The 19,940-nt window shown below is 51.7% G+C and overlaps 9 protein-coding genes across 9 annotated transcripts; 3 read left to right on the top strand and 6 right to left on the bottom strand.

Moving 5' to 3' along the window:
- Positions 1 to 744: 744 nt before the first annotated feature.
- On the top strand, positions 745 to 2,517 carry CGGC5_v008279 (putative transporter; the record flags this gene model as incomplete). Its single annotated transcript, XM_032025493.1, has 5 exons — positions 745 to 966; positions 1,024 to 1,155; positions 1,211 to 1,451; positions 1,507 to 2,118; positions 2,171 to 2,517. The coding sequence occupies 5 exons, from the start codon at positions 745 to 747 to the stop codon at positions 2,515 to 2,517; spliced, it is 1,554 nt and encodes a 517-aa protein (XP_031892197.1).
- A 147-nt stretch (positions 2,518 to 2,664) lies between these two features.
- Positions 2,665 to 3,632, bottom strand: CGGC5_v008280 (uncharacterized protein; the record flags this gene model as incomplete). Its single annotated transcript, XM_032025504.2, has 2 exons — positions 2,665 to 3,525; positions 3,600 to 3,632. 2 exons carry the CDS (start codon positions 3,630 to 3,632, stop codon positions 2,665 to 2,667), a joined length of 894 nt encoding a protein of 297 aa, XP_031892198.2.
- Positions 3,633 to 5,050: 1,418 nt separating this feature from the next.
- On the top strand, positions 5,051 to 6,304 carry fap2-2 (L-saccharopine oxidase; the record flags this gene model as incomplete). The annotated part of the gene is made up of 1 exon (XM_032025516.1): positions 5,051 to 6,304. The coding sequence occupies one exon, from the start codon at positions 5,051 to 5,053 to the stop codon at positions 6,302 to 6,304; it is 1,254 nt and encodes a 417-aa protein (XP_031892176.1).
- A 76-nt stretch (positions 6,305 to 6,380) lies between these two features.
- DES-2 (Gibberellin cluster GA4 desaturase) lies at positions 6,381 to 7,526 on the bottom strand (the record flags this gene model as incomplete). Its single annotated transcript, XM_032025527.1, has 1 exon — positions 6,381 to 7,526. One exon carries the CDS (start codon positions 7,524 to 7,526, stop codon positions 6,381 to 6,383), a length of 1,146 nt encoding a protein of 381 aa, XP_031892175.1.
- A 1,669-nt stretch (positions 7,527 to 9,195) lies between these two features.
- On the top strand, positions 9,196 to 10,420 carry CGGC5_v008283 (uncharacterized protein; the record flags this gene model as incomplete). The annotated part of the gene is made up of 2 exons (XM_032025538.1): positions 9,196 to 9,361; positions 9,432 to 10,420. 2 exons carry the CDS (start codon positions 9,196 to 9,198, stop codon positions 10,418 to 10,420), a joined length of 1,155 nt encoding a protein of 384 aa, XP_031891892.1.
- A 491-nt stretch (positions 10,421 to 10,911) lies between these two features.
- On the bottom strand, positions 10,912 to 11,943 carry xyn1-3 (Endo-1,4-beta-xylanase 1; the record flags this gene model as incomplete). Its single annotated transcript, XM_032025549.1, has 1 exon — positions 10,912 to 11,943. The coding sequence occupies one exon, from the start codon at positions 11,941 to 11,943 to the stop codon at positions 10,912 to 10,914; it is 1,032 nt and encodes a 343-aa protein (XP_031891891.1).
- An 892-nt stretch (positions 11,944 to 12,835) lies between these two features.
- On the bottom strand, positions 12,836 to 14,690 carry CGGC5_v008285 (Tryprostatin B 6-hydroxylase; the record flags this gene model as incomplete). Its single annotated transcript, XM_032025560.1, has 4 exons — positions 12,836 to 12,981; positions 13,034 to 13,501; positions 13,550 to 14,193; positions 14,248 to 14,690. The coding sequence occupies 4 exons, from the start codon at positions 14,688 to 14,690 to the stop codon at positions 12,836 to 12,838; spliced, it is 1,701 nt and encodes a 566-aa protein (XP_031892174.1).
- Positions 14,691 to 15,211: 521 nt separating this feature from the next.
- Positions 15,212 to 17,623, bottom strand: CGGC5_v008286 (putative transcriptional regulatory protein; the record flags this gene model as incomplete). Its single annotated transcript, XM_032025573.1, has 1 exon — positions 15,212 to 17,623. One exon carries the CDS (start codon positions 17,621 to 17,623, stop codon positions 15,212 to 15,214), a length of 2,412 nt encoding a protein of 803 aa, XP_031892173.1.
- An 840-nt stretch (positions 17,624 to 18,463) lies between these two features.
- CGGC5_v008287 (uncharacterized protein) lies at positions 18,464 to 19,622 on the bottom strand (the record flags this gene model as incomplete). The annotated part of the gene is made up of 4 exons (XM_032025584.1): positions 18,464 to 18,743; positions 18,796 to 19,087; positions 19,141 to 19,268; positions 19,348 to 19,622. 4 exons carry the CDS (start codon positions 19,620 to 19,622, stop codon positions 18,464 to 18,466), a joined length of 975 nt encoding a protein of 324 aa, XP_031892172.1.
- Between the last annotated feature and the right edge of the window lie 318 nt (positions 19,623 to 19,940).

Here is a 19,940-nt window from a genome sequence, read left to right on the forward strand (position 1 = left end):
GTCTAATGAGTGGTACCAATCAATCGACAAGAAATCGATGTTACCGTATGAAGGACTTCACAAGAACCTCATCGTATTATAAGATACACAACCTTCGGATGCATCATGACCAATCCGGGAGAAATGGCTAGATGCCGATGTCGCAGATTCGATCGGCGAGTGCTCCGGCAACCATTATCCCAAGATGCACGATGATATTGGACACAACAAACGCCCGTCGATTCGACCTGCCACGAAGTCATGCACCTATCAGTCAGCCATGCACTATGATAGGTGATCTGCAGCCCATGCAGCTTCGTCGATAGCGGGGTAAGGGGAAGCCAAGGGGAAAGATATGGCCAAAACCCTGTTCTCCAACCTCGTCGTTTAGACCTTCCAATGATAAGAGTCCTATCACAGCTTTTGTCTCAGAGCAGCACGTCGCTGGGTGGATCCATGCATGGGGAAGTTGCAACGCGGGTGATAAGAACCCGGGGCTGATGCGGTCGACGATAAACCCCCGAACCAACCCCATGCTAGTCGGCGACGCTGACCCTTACCCGGTCGGAGATATGGCTAGTGATATGAGGATGGCCAGTTCCAACAGCTGCCTCGCTAGGTCGACAAGGACTTATGTTTAGCTAAATAGACATGATCTCCCCCTCATTAGCATCTCGGTCCCAGCACAAGTGTTTTTGAATTGTTTTTAGAAAAGACCAACTGTTGTAGCAACATTACCGGATACGAAGGTGTCAAAACGGCACCATGGCCGGGAAGAAAGATGGTCCGGCAGAGCAACCGGATATCAGCGCCATTCATCCCAGCTCTTCGAACGTTCAAGGACAGTCTGAAATAACCAAAGCGCCACAAGATGGCATCCTTGACGAGGCCGCTGAGTTCTTGGCGAACGCGAACGATTATCCGCCAATGACTCCAGAGATCGAGAAGAAGATTGTCAAGAAAATCGATGCTTGGATGATTCCACTTGTGAGTAATGTTTTGCTATCAGTCTTTCAGTATGAAGCTGAAGTTGAACGTCCGCAGTTACTGTTTACTGCCACCCTCGGAGCGGTCGACAAAGTCCAAATGGGAACGGCATCTCTCTATGGCTTCCAAACGGATAATGGGTTTGTTGGACAACAATATAGTTGGCTTGGAAGCGTTCTTCCCTTGGGAGTAAGTTAAACAATGGCCGCTGTTGGTTATGCAACTGCTAACACCGGCCATTTAGCAACTGATCGGATATGTTATCGCATCTTACCTCGTCCTTCGATTTCCACCCGCGAAGTTTCTATGCGCCGCATCCTTACTTTGGTCGGTTTTGACGCTTTTGCATGCACCATGTCGGAGCTGGTCTGGTTTCATGGCTCTTCGATTCTTCATGGGCTTCATCGAGGCTGCCATTTCCCCGTCATTGACGATTCTCGTCTCGAGCTTTTACACGAAGAAGGAACAGCCGCCAAGGAACGCTAGTAAGCAAAGTATTGATTCCATGGCCAGAAGGGCTTGCTGACTTATTACTCGCAGTTATCTTCGCGTACTTTTCCTCGGTTTTCAATGGCTTCTTCGCATGGCTAGTCGGCAAGATCCCGGACTCAGCCCCTCTTCTCAAATGGCAATATCTATACCTTCTGACCGGTACCATCAACGTTCTTTACTCGATATTCATCTGGTTTACCCTACCGGACAGCCCTATGAACGCTCATTTCTTGACCGACGAGCAGAAGTACTATGCGACCAAGCGTCTCGCTGCTAATCGCACTGGTATTGCCAACAAGGTCTGGAAGTGGGATCAAGTTTGGGAAGCTTTGCTGGACATCAAGATTTGGATCATTTTCGTTTTCAACATTTTTATCAACATTCCAAATGGTGGCCTTGTCAACTTTGGCAGCATCATCATCAACAACCTGGGGTTCACTTCCCTGGAAGCTAGCCTGCTGACCATGCCGTTCGGCGTTCTGGCTACATCTAGCGCCTGGGCGTTTAGCTATCTGGCAGCTAGATGGCATAACCGAAGAACGCTCGTTGCCTGCATTGCTCTTTTACTGCCCATCCTTGGAACGGCACTAGTCCACGGGCTTCCAAGAACGAACATTGCAGCGCAGATGGTCGGGCTTTATTTCATGTACTTCTACTGGCGTAAGTGCACCCGATTCAGGAATCATTTCTCAGTGTTTGACCATCACTGCAGCACCGTACGTGGTCGGAATATCCCTCCCGCAAGCCAACACTGCAGGACAAACCAAAAAGGCTGTCTGCTTCAGTTTGGTCCAAGTTGGTTATGCTGCTGGCAACTTGATTGGACCGCAGACATTCATCTCAACCCAGGCACCGAAATACAACGGGGCCGTCATTGCGATGCTTACGAGCTACGTTGTCAGCATGGTGTTGATGCTGGCTTACTGGCTGGTGGCGCTCTTGGAGAACAAGAGGCGTGACAAGAAATATGGAAAGCCGGAAGCAGTTCACGAGGGAACGGTCGACGGATTTGTGGATATCACGGACAAGAAGCAAAAGGACTTTAGATATACCACTTAGCTTGGTGCTCTCCGTAGGAGGCGACGGTTGGATGACGAACTAGGAGCGTAAGAAATTGGTCAAATAAGAGTCTGAAGAAGAGTGGACGTTGATTGAAAGTCGATTTCACTGGCTATTGCGATACATTGGGACTCGCGATACGACGTTTCATGCTAGACTAATGGTGTCGTACCGGCCTGCAAGTATTGACCAACCTTGCTCCGCATTACTCGTCTCTAAGTCTCGTGCTTTCCAAACATCTTCTATAATACGCCTGGCCTTTCTAACATTACCCAATTGTCTTGTTTGCTGCAATAGGTGGAGTTTCTCCAGAATCATCCGCCGGTCTTCGTCTGAATCAGAGCGAATACCAAGCGTCGCAACAGTGAATAGGGGCCAAAGAACAGTGTTGGTGCGAAGAGAGATCTTTGGAATGATCTCTAGAATTTGGGTGGTGAGTCTGAACATGTGCGGGTGCGAAGGGTTACATCCGTCGATGCGGGCATACAGGTACATCAAGCTCGTGAGACGCTTCAGCTCAGAAATCCACTCCGACTCGTGGGGTTCATCCGAGAAAGACCTTGTTTGTGCGCCTTGGGCTGAAAAATTCTGCATTTGGTGCAGCTCCCTCTCGATTGAATCTCGCTTGCCGTATTGAATGAAGACATCTCCTTCAGGGGAACCTTGGTCAATACGGCTAGAGGTTTGCATGGGTGAACTCTTGGCCAGGCTCGTGATTTGAGAGAGGAGTTCAATGAGGCGTTTTGAGCAGCCAGTCAAAGTCATGAAAATAGACGAGTCGTACCCGTCAATGAGATTTGACAGCTGACTTGCCGTCTGTGGCACAGTTGCTGCGTCTGGGCTAGCTGTGAACGCAAGGGCATCGTGGTAGACAAAATATGTGGAGGCGAACGCGTACAGGCTGGAGGAGAAATCGTCGTCTTTGAGTTCATGGCAGATTTCCGACATCAAGAAGGATCTGGCAAATGTTGCATGGACTTCCCATGACCGAGAGCAGTCGTGCAGGATCTGGGACGAATAGTTAGTTACTTGTTCATGGAGATGGCGTGGCGTTATAGAGAACGTGACATTGGAGATCGTACTTCGAAGAAACACATCATCAATGTTGACGCCATGATTTGCTGGGCCAATGCTTTTCTCAAAGACCCGCCGATTGTCGATGAAGAGTATTCAGAGATTGTCTTTCTCAGAGAAAATAACGCATGGTCTCGGTAGCTCCAGATACTCCTTAGCTGCTCCGAATGCCTCAGGACTTGCATTTGGTGTGCTGAAACAGCGAGGATACTTCGGTATACAGGCCCTCCTAGCGATGCCGCAGCTATCCGAAGAATGATCTGCCGATAGGGGTTGATGCCATCTTTCAGGACACAGCGTGGAGCGATGAAATCATTGAAGTAGTTCCACAGGAAAGCTTCTCCCGTTGAGAAGTTTAGTGGAGACAGACTTCTCGGAATCGTTAGGTCCGATGAGCTTGCATTCAACGACAGCAAGCTGCAGGTCGTGGCAGGTGACCTGGAGCGGTTATCTGGATTATGAATCCATGGCTCAGTAAGAATCGTTGAAACCTCTTCAAAGTCTTGCCAAGTTGTGTTGAGAAACATCCACTCTTCAATCAAGCTGTTGTAGGAACAAGGTCGCATACGACTCTTCAGGCGGTCCTCATGATTCGGTTGCCGTTGCCAGGAAAGCCGCATTTCATAATGGCAACTGAAACCTAGTCTCTGGCAGTGGCTGCAGATGGGCCGCTGTTCTGTGGATTCCAGTTAGCCTCATCAGCAGCATAAAGCCTTGTCGGTTTGCATACCAGGACATTTGACGCGTCGCTCTGGATTTGTATGACAGTTAGTTCATGCTGCATAGTCTCTTGAACATGGCAGTGTGACATGAACCCACCTCGGCACTTCCAGCATCCACTTCTCACGCGAAATTCCCCATTCCGGCGCTTTCGAGCCTTGTGTTGTGCTGAAGCTGGCATAGTAACTTTGCTTGTGAACAAGTGTCAATGTTTTTGGTAATGAGACGCAACTCCACCGCATGCAAAGATCACCAAATGTTCATACGCTTCTGGACGGCGTCACCCAGAATTGTTTGTTGTGTCAGTCGATAGAAAGGATGAGATGATAACGGGAATAAGAGATGGCAAGTCGAATCGACGGCATCATCCCAGTTGGCTAATCGCTACCCCGCAGATACGGATGCTACCCATAGTGGAGATAGAGACCGATTGGAGGACATCGGCGTCGGCGTCGGTGCGACTGGGCCGATTTCAATAAAGGGTCCAAATTGCAGAGAGTTACATCAGTGCTATTGAGTCTTAGTTTCCACTTCTCCGCGCTTCAATTGGAAGAGTCCCGGTTGGGTCTCGCATGACTCCGGCGCAAGCCGCAATCGGGAGGTATCCGACGTCGGAGGTGTTGCCCTCGGAGTTGGGACGTCTTCGCGACTCAAAATAGGCATTCCCTCAGTGACCACTGCCAAGTCTCGTCAGTCGTCCTATTCTACGATCGGTCTCGATTTCCGAATATTTTTGAAGATGTCAAGTCAAAAGCCGTCAGTATTGATCATTGGTGCCGGCACGTTTGGGCTGTCGGCAGCCTATCATCTCACCCGCGCCGGCTACAAGTCCATCACGATACTTGAAAAGGGCACATCAGTACCATCCGAGCTTTCAGCAGGAAACGATGTCAATAAGATCATTCGTGCAGAATATGAAGACCCGTTTTACACCGATCTAGCCCTCCAGGCCATGAAAGAGTGGACAAACAACCCGACGTTTTCCCCGCACTACCACCAGACCGGATATCTGCTGGCGAACTCGGCAGCGGCACCCGAAAAGACCAAAAAGACCTTGGCAAAGTCTCTGGAGAGCATCAAGACGCACCCAGCATGGGCCGGCAGGATTGATGCCATCGAGAGCCGCGAAGACATCTCCAAGGCTGCCCCCGCCTTGGATGGCCCGATGGAAGGATGGAAGGGCTATTTCAACCGCTTCGCTGGGTATGCACATGCTGCAAATGCGCTGAAGTCGACGTACGACTATGTGAAGAGTCAAGGAGTGGAGATTCACACTGGTGATGAGGTTGTTGCCTTTGAGTACGACGGCGATCGGTGCGTTGGTGCTCGGACGGCCTCAGGAAAGCAGTTCACCGCAGACAAGACCATCATCACGGTTGGTGCGTCGTTGGGAAATGTCCTTACCTCTGTCGGCCGACAAGTTACCGCTAAGGCTTGGAGTGTGCTTCATATTCAGCTTCAGCCGGAGGAGGCCGAGAAGTTGAAAGGCATCCCGGTCACATATGCGCGCGACCTTGGATTTTACTTCGAGCCAGAACCGGGCACGGGTATTCTGAAGTTCTCGCCCAGTGGCGGAGGATATACCAACTACTCTCCCACGACTGGGCTTTCCGTGCCTCCCATCGACAATAACTTCGTGAGCGAGTCTGACGAACAAAAAATTCGCCAGCTTCTTCGAGAAACTCTCCCTAGTTTGGCAGAGAGGCCTTTTATCAACAAGCACATCTGCTGGTGTGCCGATACTGCGGACTCTGATTATGTCATTGATGCAGTACCAGGAAAGAAGGACCTGTTCCTTGCCACTGGAGACTCTGGACATGGATTCAAGATGTTACCTGTGGTTGGAGAATGGATCAAGACGCTGATTGAAAAGGGAGAGCAGAGCATTCCTCGTTGGAAGTGGAAGGAAGGAAGTGATGCCGGCAATAATGTCAGCTGGAGGGCAGGGGAAGTCTTGGATCTGAAGGACGTCGGGTATACGTCTAAGTTGTAATCCATTCTCGTTCGTCTATTAATTGTTCATAAGCCTGGTCCCTTTTGCCCCGTTGATCACCGACCCGTGTCTTGCTTCACCAGATGCACCAAACTCTTAGCTCGCAGCTTCGTCGAACCGGCTCCTTCTCAGTCCCTGATATGTAGAAAGCGCTATGCGGGCATAGCAACGCAATCTCGTCTTCTCCCTTCTCTTTGCGAACCAAAGCTTCGCTGTCGTAGAATTTGATCAGATAGACCTCCTCTGGAGATTGCCCGCTGAGATAACACCAGGCATGCTCTCGGTCGTACCCGTTTTCTCCGTCTTGAAATCCGGAATCTCTCCTTCCTCCATCCAACGGCCTCACCATGGCATTTTGACTATAGTAAAACGGGACGCACCCGGGGCGCTTGCGATACGTTCGTGTTAGTGGAGCGAACTCGACATCTTTCGACACCGGCAAACTCATATCCATAACCGCCAACGGATCACGGTGGACAGTTTCGAACGGACGCCATACGCTGAAGAAAGCATAGCGCGGGCCTTCGTAGTTGGCGCCGTCCCAGTCCCAATGGCCACCTTTCGGCAAGCTTGTCTCTCCTTGCACTTCTGGGACTAGTCCAGCCTCCGCAATAGCGCGATCCTCGGCCTCGATGATCTCGCGTCGCAGGCGGAAGAACTCGGTACGCTCTTTCGGCGATGTGCACTCTTCGTCCGCTGTATCGTTCTCCGAGAACCAGTTTGACTCCTTGATGGCGCGGAAGTGCGCACGAGCACCGGCCGGTGTATGATCTGCGTGCGCGATATTGAATGGGGCCAAAGACTCGATGCTGAACCCAATCTCTGGATTCATACCAATTTCGGACCAGCTCGGCATGTCTCGGATGGAGTGTTTTCGCACCACCACGCACCTTGCTCCCAGAGTCTTTCTCAATAGTTCGGTCATAGCGGGATAGTATTTGTTTGTCATATACTTGTGATTGTGCACCGAGGTCGACGAGGGAGATATCGGAAGAGGCTGGCGTACGATTTGGAAGCCATTCTTCTCGTGCGTGTAGCTTGAAAGCGGTGAAGGTAGAGATCGTAGGTCGGTTACCGGGACTTTATATGTCTTGTTATCAGGGGAGGTACCCTCGATGATCGTGAGGTCGTCGAGAGCGGGAATCCCAGAGCTGTCATAGTAGCTGAAAGAGCCCAACACCTGCTGCTTCTTCATAGGTGTCGTTTGCTCGTAACTTCCCATCTTGATTTGATAATAGATAATTTGTTTGTATGGGTGTAATTCTTCGTTGAGCTGAAGCAAGTCTTACGGCAAGGGGGGAAGGACATAAAAGCAGAATTTTCACCTGGGCAGTATGGGCATTGAGCATACGTGGATTTTCATCCGGAAACGTTACTTAGGCGAGGTTTCATGCATCCAAACTATCTGGGGTCTGGCTGTTGAGACTGAGCCTAACATGATTCAGTCGGTGTAGAGAAATGCCTCTCATGCTACCCTTCGCATCTGTGCGCGCCTAGAGTTTTCAGCAGCGAGCACCGCCAACATACGACATTGCGTTGCTGCATGCATTCATCCATCTCTGCCGTTAATCCACGTAATACCATGTTGACTGAGTTTGCGGTTGCCCACGTGGAAGCCGCGGAAAGCGCTGCGATTCACATGCATCTGGCGAGATGATGAGATCCTGGCGCAGAATGTCATGGCAGGTCTTCACTTGTAAACCCGGTCAACTGCTACCGGGGATGCGGCAACTCATGCGACAGAGATGGGCCACAAAGGATGGGTGTCATGGCGAGTCCCAAGAAATAAGCACCTTTTCAGATCATCCCCATTTCAACAATACAAAGGGCGTGGGAAAAAATGATGCCCTGCAAATGATGGGATGAACTGTGTGCCATACCAAGGCGCCAAGGTTTACGGATGGGGGGATAGCTTTCACAATTCTGCCCAAGCTGGAGCTTGTAGCCGAGGATATCAGCTGAAGAACATCAAATGGAAACCTGAAAGTTGAAGTGAAGCTTGGCCCACATCAATTGAGTTCGATAGCTAGTCTCAACATACGGACTGCTCGTAATGTGCGAAATTCCCCTTTTGGCCTTTCTCCGAGCGTCAACATGCAGTGGATGTACAACGGCGCCTCATGGTATGCGATTATCTTTAAATAGCAAGCTATTACTTATTTCTGAGTGAGAGTCTAAGTTGCTTCTGGACGGAACCTAGATTGGTATCCTACCTCAATAAGCAGCTCGCGAGCTGACTGCACCGCACCCATCGCGGACATGGGGTTCGCTTCTGAGGTTGGCAGCCTCGCTTCTCGGCCCTTGACGAAAGCGCCGAGATCGTGAGCAACTCCACAACTTTTTGAATATCTGAAGTTGATGATGCTTTTTAGTAATGCCGGAAGAGATTTGGTTCCGGCCGAAGGGTGTTTTCAGACCTAGACATGGCGTGTCGTAAGCGTGCTTTGTCACATATTGTACTGAGGTGGGCTTAGACCATGGTAAGAGGTTGTCTTATTGCTCAAGATTGGCAGCTAGCCCTACGCAGAATGTAATCGCTACCGAACAGTATTGATTGTTTGGTTCCAGCTCGGACTAGCGCCTCAAGTTCACCGTCGTACGGTACGTCACAGTTGTAGGCGCAGAAAACCGTGTGGCTTGTTGGATTTTAGCTCTTTTTAGCGCAACCGACCCGCGCGGCAAGACTTGGTAGAGAATATGCTGATCATGGGAATATGTTGATGAAGGCACTTGAAAGTCAAGGAGAAGATCCAGTTGTTATAAAAGTGATCAGTGCCCATCTTCACAGACTCCATGAAAGAATCACCACCGTCATCAAGAAATTCCTTCGCCTTCTCAATCCCATAGCTAAAAGCACTCGATTGAAATCACTTCTACTTCGAATCTTCAACATGAAAACCCATACTTCTGTTCTTAGCCTTTTGGCTGCGACTGTGTATTTTACCGACGTCGCTTACGCCTGCGTGGGTGGCAGTCATCTGCATATGAGATCTGTTGGAAGCAGCAGCTCTTTGGGAAAGCGTGCCGAGAGGGATTATATCGGATGCGTTACTCCAGGTACGAGCTCACTCCCTCAATCTCAGGAAAGAAATGTCAAGAAAGTTCTATTTAACTAACGCCGCTTTAGGACCTGTGACTTGTGAGCTCATCGGCACTTGTCCCTATCCCAATGCCTCCGCTGGGCCCTGGGACTCGTCCGCCAATGTGCGACAAATGCAAGTCACCGACGATGCCTACAACTCGCTGGACTTCTCCAGATTCAACCACCGGGAGGACACTATCGTCTACATGCCGGGAGGCCGAGAGTTTAATATGGTGCAGCATGTTCAGGACCTGCAGAACACATACGCAAGTTTCCCCAATGTTGCAGTCACCAACCATCCTTACAAGGTGGCCTTTGGAGAGGGCAACTGGACCATTACCATGACCGATGTCACCGGAACCAATACTGGCCCAATTCAGGCTCCAGGTGGATGGCGGGGTCCGACCGGCCGCCACGTCAATTATGAATTCATGACCGCGGCGTACTGGCAAGAAGGCAGAATCGTCATAGAACACCTCTGGATGGACCTTGTGACCATGGAGCGTCAGATGGGATTTTTCCCGTCCCCAATCACCACAGATGGAACTCAGTCGCTCACTTTGAGCCCTTATACCATACCCCTTGCGGTCAACCCATCCGCCAACACATCAGAAACGAACAAGGCGTCTCATCAGAAGTTCGAGACAGCCTTGACCGGCGGTCAATTCAATTCTGACAGCCTGATGCTTTCCCCCAACGTCACGATCTTCACCTCTCGTGAGGACACTCCCAATGGACTCAACAGCGACCAGTTGTTTGCACTCGTCAGCCAGCTGCAGAAGTCATTCTCGAACGTCCATTTGTCCCCTCAGGTGATTTTCGGATCTGGCGATTGGACTGCGTCAGTGGCTCGGCTCAGCGGCAATCTCACGAATGCTTTGGCAGTTCCGGGGTACATCTCCCCGACTCCAATCGATGCAACCAATAAGGGCTTTGACTCTTGGTTCTACACGATTGCACGATGGCAGGATGGCAAGATCACCCACTTGAAGTTCATGGCCGATGTGCTTGGCATCCTCAGTCAAGTGCAATAGACATGCAGACAAGCTAGCCTGATATCTCAACACAAGATCTAGGGCCCGCATAGCGTAGCTATATTACTACATCTACTATCGCGTAACTCGGTTCATTGGATTCTGTTTGATTTAGCAAGTCATTCTTCGAATTCACGAGCTCTCATAGCATTGTTGAAGCTGCGAATATGTTACTGTAACAGGGCATGGAGCTTGAAGGTTCACGTTGGTCGAAAGCTTTATGGCTTCTTCAAAGTGCAATAGAATCTACAGCATTTGAAGCAAAACGCGTAAGGGTGTATCTGTTTTCTGCCTTATTACTATGATTATACAATATGCTTGAACCGCTCAGAATTCTTGACATCCATGGTCGAAATGCACGGGAAATCCTCACGCTTTGGAAGAAGAGAAAGTCTTGAGCGTAGTGGATGCGACAGCGCTCAAGATGGCGAGGGATGTAGCCTGGATAGCAGAAATGCCGTTGATAGCAACGGCAGTTGAAGCCTCGGACACTACGCCTTCTTGGAAGCAGCAGCGAGAGCAGAACGAACAGCAGTATAAGCCGGCTTGGGCTTGAGGTTGTTGTCGTACAGGCATGCGCCGCCCTGGCCAGGGAACGTGTTTGGTACCCAGCTGTACTTATCCGTCCAGTCCCAGACGGTCCAGCCCACGCAGCGCTCGACATTGAGACAAGCTTTGATCACGGAAACATAGGCTTCGGCCTGAGACTGGAGACCGGCACCGGTATAAGGCAAGCTGGTAAACTTGACATCCAACTCAGTGTAGGCAACATCAACCCCTAGCGCGGTGAAAGAGTTGGCGGCGGACTCGAGGTCCTCCTGGCTGGGCATGCTGCCAACGAGGAAGTGCCCCTGCAGGCCAACCCCGTGGATCGGCGCACCGGTGTCCTGGACATATTTGACCAGCTCGACCGTCTTCTTCTGCTTCGCGTTGGGGTTCTCGATGTTGTAGTCGTTGTAGTACAGCTTGGCTGCAGGGTCGCTAGCGTGTGCCGTGTTGAAAGCGAGCGTCAGATAATCGAGGCCGAGAACGGTGTAAAACACCGTGTCGCGGTAGTTGCCTGAGTCGTCGATGGCTTCGTTGACTACGTCCCATGAGTAACACTGACCCTTGTAGTGGCCAACCAGGTTTTCGATATGCGTCTTGATAACAGCCGTCAACGAATCCTTGGTCCACGATCCGCCGGTCAACCAGGAAGGGATCTGAGACCGGTACAGCAGCGTGTGACACCGGAGGATCTGTCCATTTGCTTTCGCGAAGTTGGGCACCACGTCCGCATACGCGTACTGGAACTTGCCCTGCGTAGGCTCGGTGGAGTCCCACTTCTGCCCGTTCCCAGGAGTGATCTGGCCGAAGTTCCCCACAACCTTGGTGATTGCAGTGTATGATGAGTCTGCAAGTTCGTTGTTGTCCGTGGCCGTTCCAAAATATTTCTTTCCTGCTGCTACCGCAAGAGAGTGCAGATCGGCTGTGGCGTGGTCCACAAGGGCCAAGGCCGCCAACGTGGCGACGGAGAAGCGCATGATGATGACCGACTCAGGTTTGTTGACTTTTGAGATTCGCTTTTCGAGTAAATTGGAAGATCACTGTGGGTAAGAATTGTCAGGACCTGGTCTGAATGAGCGTGAGATTGACCCGGGCGACAAAATTCACAACGCAGGAAACGAATGGAGAAAGGTGCACAGGTGCGACGTTCCAGGAAACAGAGGCGAAGATGGACAGCTTTGAACCAGACACGGCGCACCGGCTTTGTTTATAAGATAGTTTAGTGGGTGACATGATTATTCTCAACAGCCCACTATTCGTGCACTGTCCATGAACCAGAGTCTTTCACAACTCGGCTTCGCCGCATCTCAAGAGGAGCAAGTCCACCTAAAGTTGCATTCATTGGACCTTTTAGGGTCCACTGTGCCGGGATACCTACTCGTGTCGAGAAAGGCTCACCCAAACAAATTGAGCGCCAGTCGATTCAGTTGATGGTACTCGCAAATCCCCCCTACAATCCTTCCCAATGCGACTGACTCGGTAAACAGACGAACCTCATAGCGGCCTGGGCGTTTGTTGTCACACAACAGAACAGGGCTCGAACGTGGGCCAGGAGTTGATGGCTGTGCTCGAAGGTTGGTTAGCGAAGTTTAACATAAACAACCCCAGTTGTGACCTCGCATGTTTACAACCCGATTCTGTGAGCGTGCTTGTCATAGAATTTGTCAAGTCGAACATATGCTTAAGTCAAGAAATGTCGGGACATAGGACAAGACCGACGGCATAGAATTATGTTAGGTCATATACCGTGTGCAGGTGTTCTTGAATTATTTGATTTTACTTCTTTGAATTATTTTCATTAAGTACGGTCATGACAGAAAAGAACCCTCTTCATGGATGCCCGCCCACGAGAGCTGAAACCCTGAGCAATCATGGCTCTGAAGGCACTTTCTCAAAGCGCAGCAACAACGTCTCTGTGCATGCGGCGCTCATGCATTCGGCCCCTGGGTACTCCGTCTCGTCCGCCACACTCGTCTTGAAGCTGGTATAGATGGATGCGATTCCCATGCGTAGTACTACGAGTTTGTTAGTGACAGCAGCATAGACTGAGTGGGGACTGGTACTTACATTCCATGGCAATGGGTTGCCCAATGCATCCTCGCTGCCCTGAACCAAAAGCGTAGAACCACCTGTTCATCGCGGCCAAGTCCTTAGGCTCCTTGGACACCCAGCGGTACGGGTTCCAAACTTCAGGATCCAGGTAAACATCTGGGTTGCGGTTGAGATGTCTGCCATAGGTGCCGACTCGCGTGTGGCTGGGGAGTTCATCGATGCGGCCGAACTTGCTTGTGCCGTGCGCAGGACTTACACGCGGGTCCAGACCGGGCGCCGTGTTCCGCAGACGCAAACTTTCCTTGATGATGCCGTTGAGCAACTCTAGCTGCTCAAGATCCCGCGATTCGGGCAAATTGCTTTCGCTAAGAGGCTGCTTGAGAGACGAGAGCTCGACATGAAGCGCAGCCTGAATATCCGGGTGTCGGGAGAGCTCCCATAGCATGTAGGTGAAGGTAGTACCAAACGTTTCTCCCGATGAGGCTATCGTCTGTTAGCGCTGTGTTGATAGGAAGAACTGAGACAACTTACTGATGTGATCCAGACACTCGCTGGCCAGTTCAAGCCTTTGAGTTGCCGATGGTACAAAATCAGCATCTTTGACACCGCTCTGCTGCGCCATAGCTGTCCTGACGGCATCGTACAACACGGGCAGGTCACCCGGTGCAGGCTCCGAGCCTTGCATTCGGGACTGTAGCAGGTCTTCGGCAGCATCAACTCTCCTCAGCGCCCATGTCTCCAGTTCTCGACGAGCATTGATATAGGTCTTAGATAGGATCGGCACACCTATCCGACGAGCAAATTCCACGAGTTGTGGGTGCTCCTTGAGGAAGTAGCCGAGGAAGCCACCCGGGTAGCAGTCGTTGTTCAAAGCAAACCACTGATCGTAGGCGATACGATCTTTGAGGAAGTTGTGGCTGAGAGACAGTCCGAATGCAAACGCTGACACATAGTCGAGCGCGAAAGATTGAGCCAAGGGCATGATGGAAGCAGTTCCCTCTTTGGATGAGGCGAAATCAGCCAGCAGAGGATACAGCTTCTGTTGCACGAGAGAAGCGAGGATAGATTGAACATCAGGCGATTTCATCAGAAACTGGCGGGAGTGAGCGATCCTGAGACGATGGCGACGTCCCCGATGCTCGTTGCTCCCGAGCGTTGTAAAGGTGTTGGTAATGCTGAAGTGATATATGTTAGTCGGACCCAGCAGGAAACGAGAGTGTCTCACTAACCCATGAGTTCCGAAATACGTATAAGAGTGGTGCTTGTCGAAGCTGGACGATCCCACGCCCCAGCCATTCCGGACGGCTTCGATGTCGTTGACGGCAACTTCACGAGGACCAAGGCGCACATAAGGGCCTTTTGAGAGGAAGGCCTCCGATACGTATTCGTACTCTTGTCCCCGTAGTCGTTTCCAATGAATCCAGAGCGATGTGACATGACATAACGGATGAGCTGCTGGGATGGACGCCAGAGGAGACCAAAATAGCGGATAGACGATGAAGTGCCAGATCAACACTGGGACCAGGATGAAAATAAGTGCCGCTGCTACAAGGGAATGCATCTTCGTTTCGATGTCCACGAAAGATGCAGAAATGACCAGTCGAGAGTTTCTCGCGGCTCTGTCCGAGTTGAAAAGGTCCAGCAAGACAAAGGGACCAAAGAGCCACTCCATCGCTGCGCGCCAAGGGCGTTGAACACTCGGTGAGACAAATGCCATGCAGTACGCAATGGGCAATCGGGTAGAGCTGGCTGATGTCTTACGATCGAGGTGGCGGCCAGAACACCCCAGACTGCTATTTTGGGTAATTCGCCGGCCAGCCAAAGATGTTGCTTTATGCTGCCGCCTTTGTTGGATCGCCGGAAGTCGACTGGCAGCATCCCGCCGCCACGAATGATATTAGCGCCAAGAAGCATAAAAGAAGCGCTAATTAATGTCTCTTCCAGGTTGTCGGAATTGTCTCTGCGGCTGTCGGCATCGGACCATACTGTCGGGTAGACGGCCACTTTTCAGCTGTCTTTTCTGGTTCAAGGTTTACCTTCAGCGGTGATGAGGCCATTGAGCACAAGGAGCCTTTGCCAATGACTGCATACAAAACTTGCACTAAGGATGTTTAATTACCAGGACCTATGCCCGATGCGTCAATCATACATACGTTTCATAAATACGCCCCCGCCGATTACCCGACGCCTGCCTCAAGACCGCGACCAAGATCCTTCCGAACCGTCGGTTAACTGCCCGTCTGCGGGCGCGCCCAACATGCCCCAAAGATCTTCAAGCCTGACGCCTCCAAAGATGTCAGTGTTACTGATCTCGGTGAACATGCCCGTCAAATCTGGTAGTTCCAGATCCATTATGTCCATCTCCGCGGCCATGTTCCCGGCGCTGGATGTCTCCGTTGGAGTCTGGTCCTCCCCTCTCCATGCCATGTTGTCAGATGCGATGGAACCCCGGTGACCATGGTGAGAGTAGCTGCCTTGACCTTGGACGTGCTGCGAAAATACAATCTCGGACATGTTTGACTGCAAGACGGAGCAGGCTTGGATGAAGCGGGGGTTCTGCGTGACCTTGGTGTACTGCTCTTCTGCGTACTGCGCTGCTATGCCCAAGAGCTCGAGATCTGACCGTGCGAGGCGCGAACCGGGCTGCTTTAGTATATGGAGCGCCAGAGCAACAGCAGAGATGAGAGGTTGTGTGATGGTGAAAATCACCGACTCTGAACGGTTGATGTGTGGTTCTCCGAGCATGCCTCCTCTGGTTCGCGGCGTCGGCGTTGAGTCGTCGGCGATTTCGCCGACTAGTCTCACAATAGCCCTTGCAGAGCCGATACAAATCTCTGCGCCACGTCTAAGGCGGCTGAGTTCAACGGCTGAGATGCTGGTCGAGTCTGCTTGGGAGTTGATGTGGGTTCGGTACATAGCTTCCGGGAACACGAGTGCGGCCCGGTGGAGAGATATCAGAGCGTGGTGGTAGTGGATTGCAAGAAAGATGGCAAGATGTTTGTGGCCCGTCTCGCATAGTATTACGTTTCCACTGTTTGGTCCGGGAGGACGGATCTCAGGGGGCAATGACTGAGCCCACTCTGTGAGGGCCGAGTCGAGACGGACTGTGTCGCCGAGAAGGATGCGGGGAGTTTGTGCTTGGCCAGACCGGCGGTAGATATGACCACTGATACTGCTGATTATGCGTGTCAATGAGGCCCACGGCTGGAAGTAGTCGATCACCTGGCGGTCGGCTTGCCCTTCTGGAGAGGATCCGATGGAGACGGCTATGCCAGCCGCAGGAACAGGCACCGGTTCGGGCAATGTCTGGTCGCAGTCTGAGTCGTGAATCGCGCTTGGGCGACCTGTCTCCAGCTGCATCAGCTTCTCAAGGGTGTAGCAAGTCCACCAGAGCTGACTGTGAAGCTTTCTGCAGCCTTGATAACCTGGAGATGGGGCCGAGTTGGCCGTTGCTGGGGGAGGGCTCTTCATGTGTCTTGTTGAGGCATGCCTGTGAAGACCGATGGAATGGGCTATTCTGATGGCTTGACCAAGAGTCTGCCATCCCTGTCCTTCTTTGCTTCGGCCACGAAGGGCAAGAGTGAGAAGGACTAGAGCCTGCACCGAAGCAAGATAAGGCGTTGAGATGACATGGGCCAGAAGGCTGTACGCCGCGGTCAGAAAATGCGTGCCGATCTCTGTTACTGTACCTGTCTCCTCATCTGCACTGATGCAGATGATAGAGTAGATGCAGACAAGAGTCGGTACTTGTGACAGGTCGATAGCATTCTGGATTCCACCAGAGGGATCGGCATCCTGAAGCGAGACCAACTGGCCCATGTCCGAGCGAAAGGTAGGCTCATCAAAGACGGGAAAGAGAGGAAATATCCGCTTCATATACACGTCCAGGTACGCGTCCAGGGCTGACAAAGGTGGGAGCGATGGCAGCTGCAGTGTAAGGGGAACTTGGAATTCCTCCACGTGGTGCATGCCGAACCGGAAGTAAGGCGACAGTGTCCGAAGACCGCGTTTGCGGAAGAACAAGTCGGCGAACATGGTAAGCGACTGCACACTGCTGCCACCCATGAACTTGAGCCGATGGGGACTTTCGTCCGTGTTCAGGGCCATGTCAGGGTTGAGATCCGAGTGGTCGTGGGGTGCATGGCCGCTGTCATTATCTCGGACGTTGGCTCGGTACGCTTGCGCTACCCATGAGAGCCGGCGCGAGGCGGCATCTTCGCCCTCAGAGCCATCCTCGTAGGACGGCGATAGATACTGCCGTGACCTTGGAGATACCGTCCGCAGGTGACGATCACGGGGCGGCTCAGAGCCTTCCGGTATGCTGCTTTCACTCCGAGTGGCATTGCTCTTAGATGCCCATCTCCGAACTGCATTCTCTTTTGGATTGCGAGGATTGGTAGTCTGGCAGTCATCCCCTCGGAGGATGCAGTTGTGGCACTTGGGCGTCTGGGCGTCGCATCGCACTTTGCGCTTTCGACATTGATTGCATGCCAGGGAGAGGCGTATGCGCTTCGGATGTGACTGGTTATCGTTCGATGTGATCGGCGGCTGTTCGCTTGAGCTTGACATTGAGTCCGCCATTGCAGCAGAGGAAGGGCTGTTCATGGCCGGTGCTCGACTCCGAGGCGGAACGGGAGAGACTTTGGAGACTCCTCGGTCGGGCTCGGATGTGTCTCAATGGCAGGCTGGGTATATAACGGAAAGATTTGGAGACACGGAGAAAGGGTCCCTGGGGGTATGCATCTGCCAGGAAAACTCAACAAGCTGAACCGAATAGTTTATCTTGCATTTTCCCCAGGTTATGTGACCTGTCTGTGGGGAAGGGGGAGAAACCCCCCAAATGACCCATGTTCGCTGCGACCCCGCCCTGCGCAATCCGGGGGCGGGGGTCCGCGGCAATGTGCCTCGGGTAGTGGCCACTGGAGGCGTCGTAATTATTAATGGCTGATCACTGATCAAAGCCGGTTTCATTCCTTGCTGCAGCTGTGGATCTGTTTCGTTGCATGCTCGGTGGAAACTGGCGACGTGTTGAAGAGTCCATGTTTTGATGCATTCAGGGATGTACAGCGTTCATCTCAGTAGTTGGCTACACGTGAGCTGGTCATTTGCAGCAGTGTGACATCGCAAACATTTACAGGGTTCCCCAAGCTAGTTTCAGTTCTTCATGTAAGAACACCCTCCGTTCAACGCCTTTCCCCCAATGAAGATGCAGAGAACGCATTGCGCAACATTTATTGAATTATGTTCATGATATCTTTGACTATGTCTACTCCACCAAAGATCACGTACTTGGTATGGCCTACGAGCATTCAAGTCCTACATTTGCGTCTGTTTTAAAGACAACGTATCAAAAAAAAAAAAATTGTTCGGAACTGGTATAGCGATTCTTGGACTTATAACTTCTGATGAATGCTCAATTGCTACTCACACATCTTGAATCTAATACTAATACGCCTTGACTGCCGCCAATTGCAGCAACCTATCCGTGATCACCGGTTTCTCTAATGGCTCTTCACGCTCCTGCGGATCAATCACACCATCCCTCTTGGCCTTGCCTTGGGGATGAATGTTCGTGTGAGGCCAGTGAGTAGTTCCTCCCCACGCTCTGAAGATATCCGCCTTCTCCTTGATACTCTGAGGGTCGGCGAACTTGGCAGGAGTGAAGCAGACGTATTGTGCATGGCGAATCTGTGTGCCCTCGGGGTGCTTGGCGTAGTGCATGGAGCTTGCGAATATCTGTTAGCCAACTTCTCACAGGAATGACTCGGAACACATACCGAGAGTCCCACAACACCAGGTCACCGGGCTCCAGGTTAGGCTTGATCAGCTTGCAGCCGCGGTCTTCGAACCACTTGACGTCTTCCTCCTTGAAGATGAAGAGATCTCTATAGTTCTCTTCCGGAGGAGGAGCATCTTCGTGAGCAGCCATCACACGAGTCTCTTGGAAGAACTGGTCGTAGAGCTTGGCTGATCCGCTCATGAGAATGAGACCACCGTCCTTGACGCCGTTCGGGGCGAAGTTCAGCAGTCCCTGGACACATTGAAGCCCCTTTCGCTTAGGATCTTGATCTGTTCAGCAAGTTAGAAACTGAAGACCCTCATGTGGCAAATTATAAACGTACCGCAATGAGGCCACGGAGACCACCTGAGGTCCTTCTGCCGTGGGAGAGTAACGTTGAACATGTCGAAGCTCACGAGGAGCTCCTCAGTTTCCCAAATGTGAATGAACGGGTTGATGACGCCAGGCTCCCTACAAAAATGTCAGCCAGATCCGGCAAGCAACCCTGTCTTGGCCAAGTCCATGCCGTTCTCCAGAATGAATCACTCACAGTCTGGCTTCCCAAGCGAATCGCTCATGTGGGGCGCAGTAAGACCCGTACATACCTCCCTTGAAGGAGACGGGGAGGTGCTCCGATGTCCAGGTGTCCTCATTGTCGGGGTCGAATCCGCGGTTGAAGGACTTGAGCCAGTCGATCTGCTTCTGTTTGTAGTACTCAGCTCGCTCAGGAGTAATAGCGTTCTTAAGGATGGCGTAGCCATGTTCGAAGAAGTGGTCGCGCCAGTCGCCGTAGTTAGCCTTTGGCTCGAGGAGGGACTTGGACATTTTGGTTGATATGGAAGATTAAGAAAATGCGCTTCTGAGCTCTGACTGATGCTTGCTGATATGATAGAGATCAATGTTGAGAACTTGAAGCTGATATCTAAGAATCCCGTCTTTCATTATATGCAACTCCAGTCAAAGCCATAACATGTTGCACTCTGCCTGTGATCTGAAGCTCTCAGATGCGCCCCTGTCCATGATCCACGCGTTCTCCAGCTTACCCTGGTCAGACCTCGTCTCGAACTCCTCCCCCAGCCCCATCCGGCTCGGTCTATCAACCTCGCCTCGGTCTCGTGTTCTATCCGTGAGCGTGAGAAGTGG

Source organism: Colletotrichum fructicola (genome assembly GCF_000319635.2).
Source record: "Colletotrichum fructicola Nara gc5 chromosome Unknown KSG_Nara_v1_contig04, whole genome shotgun sequence".
NCBI classification, from domain to species: Eukaryota; Fungi; Ascomycota; class Sordariomycetes; order Glomerellales; family Glomerellaceae; genus Colletotrichum; species Colletotrichum fructicola.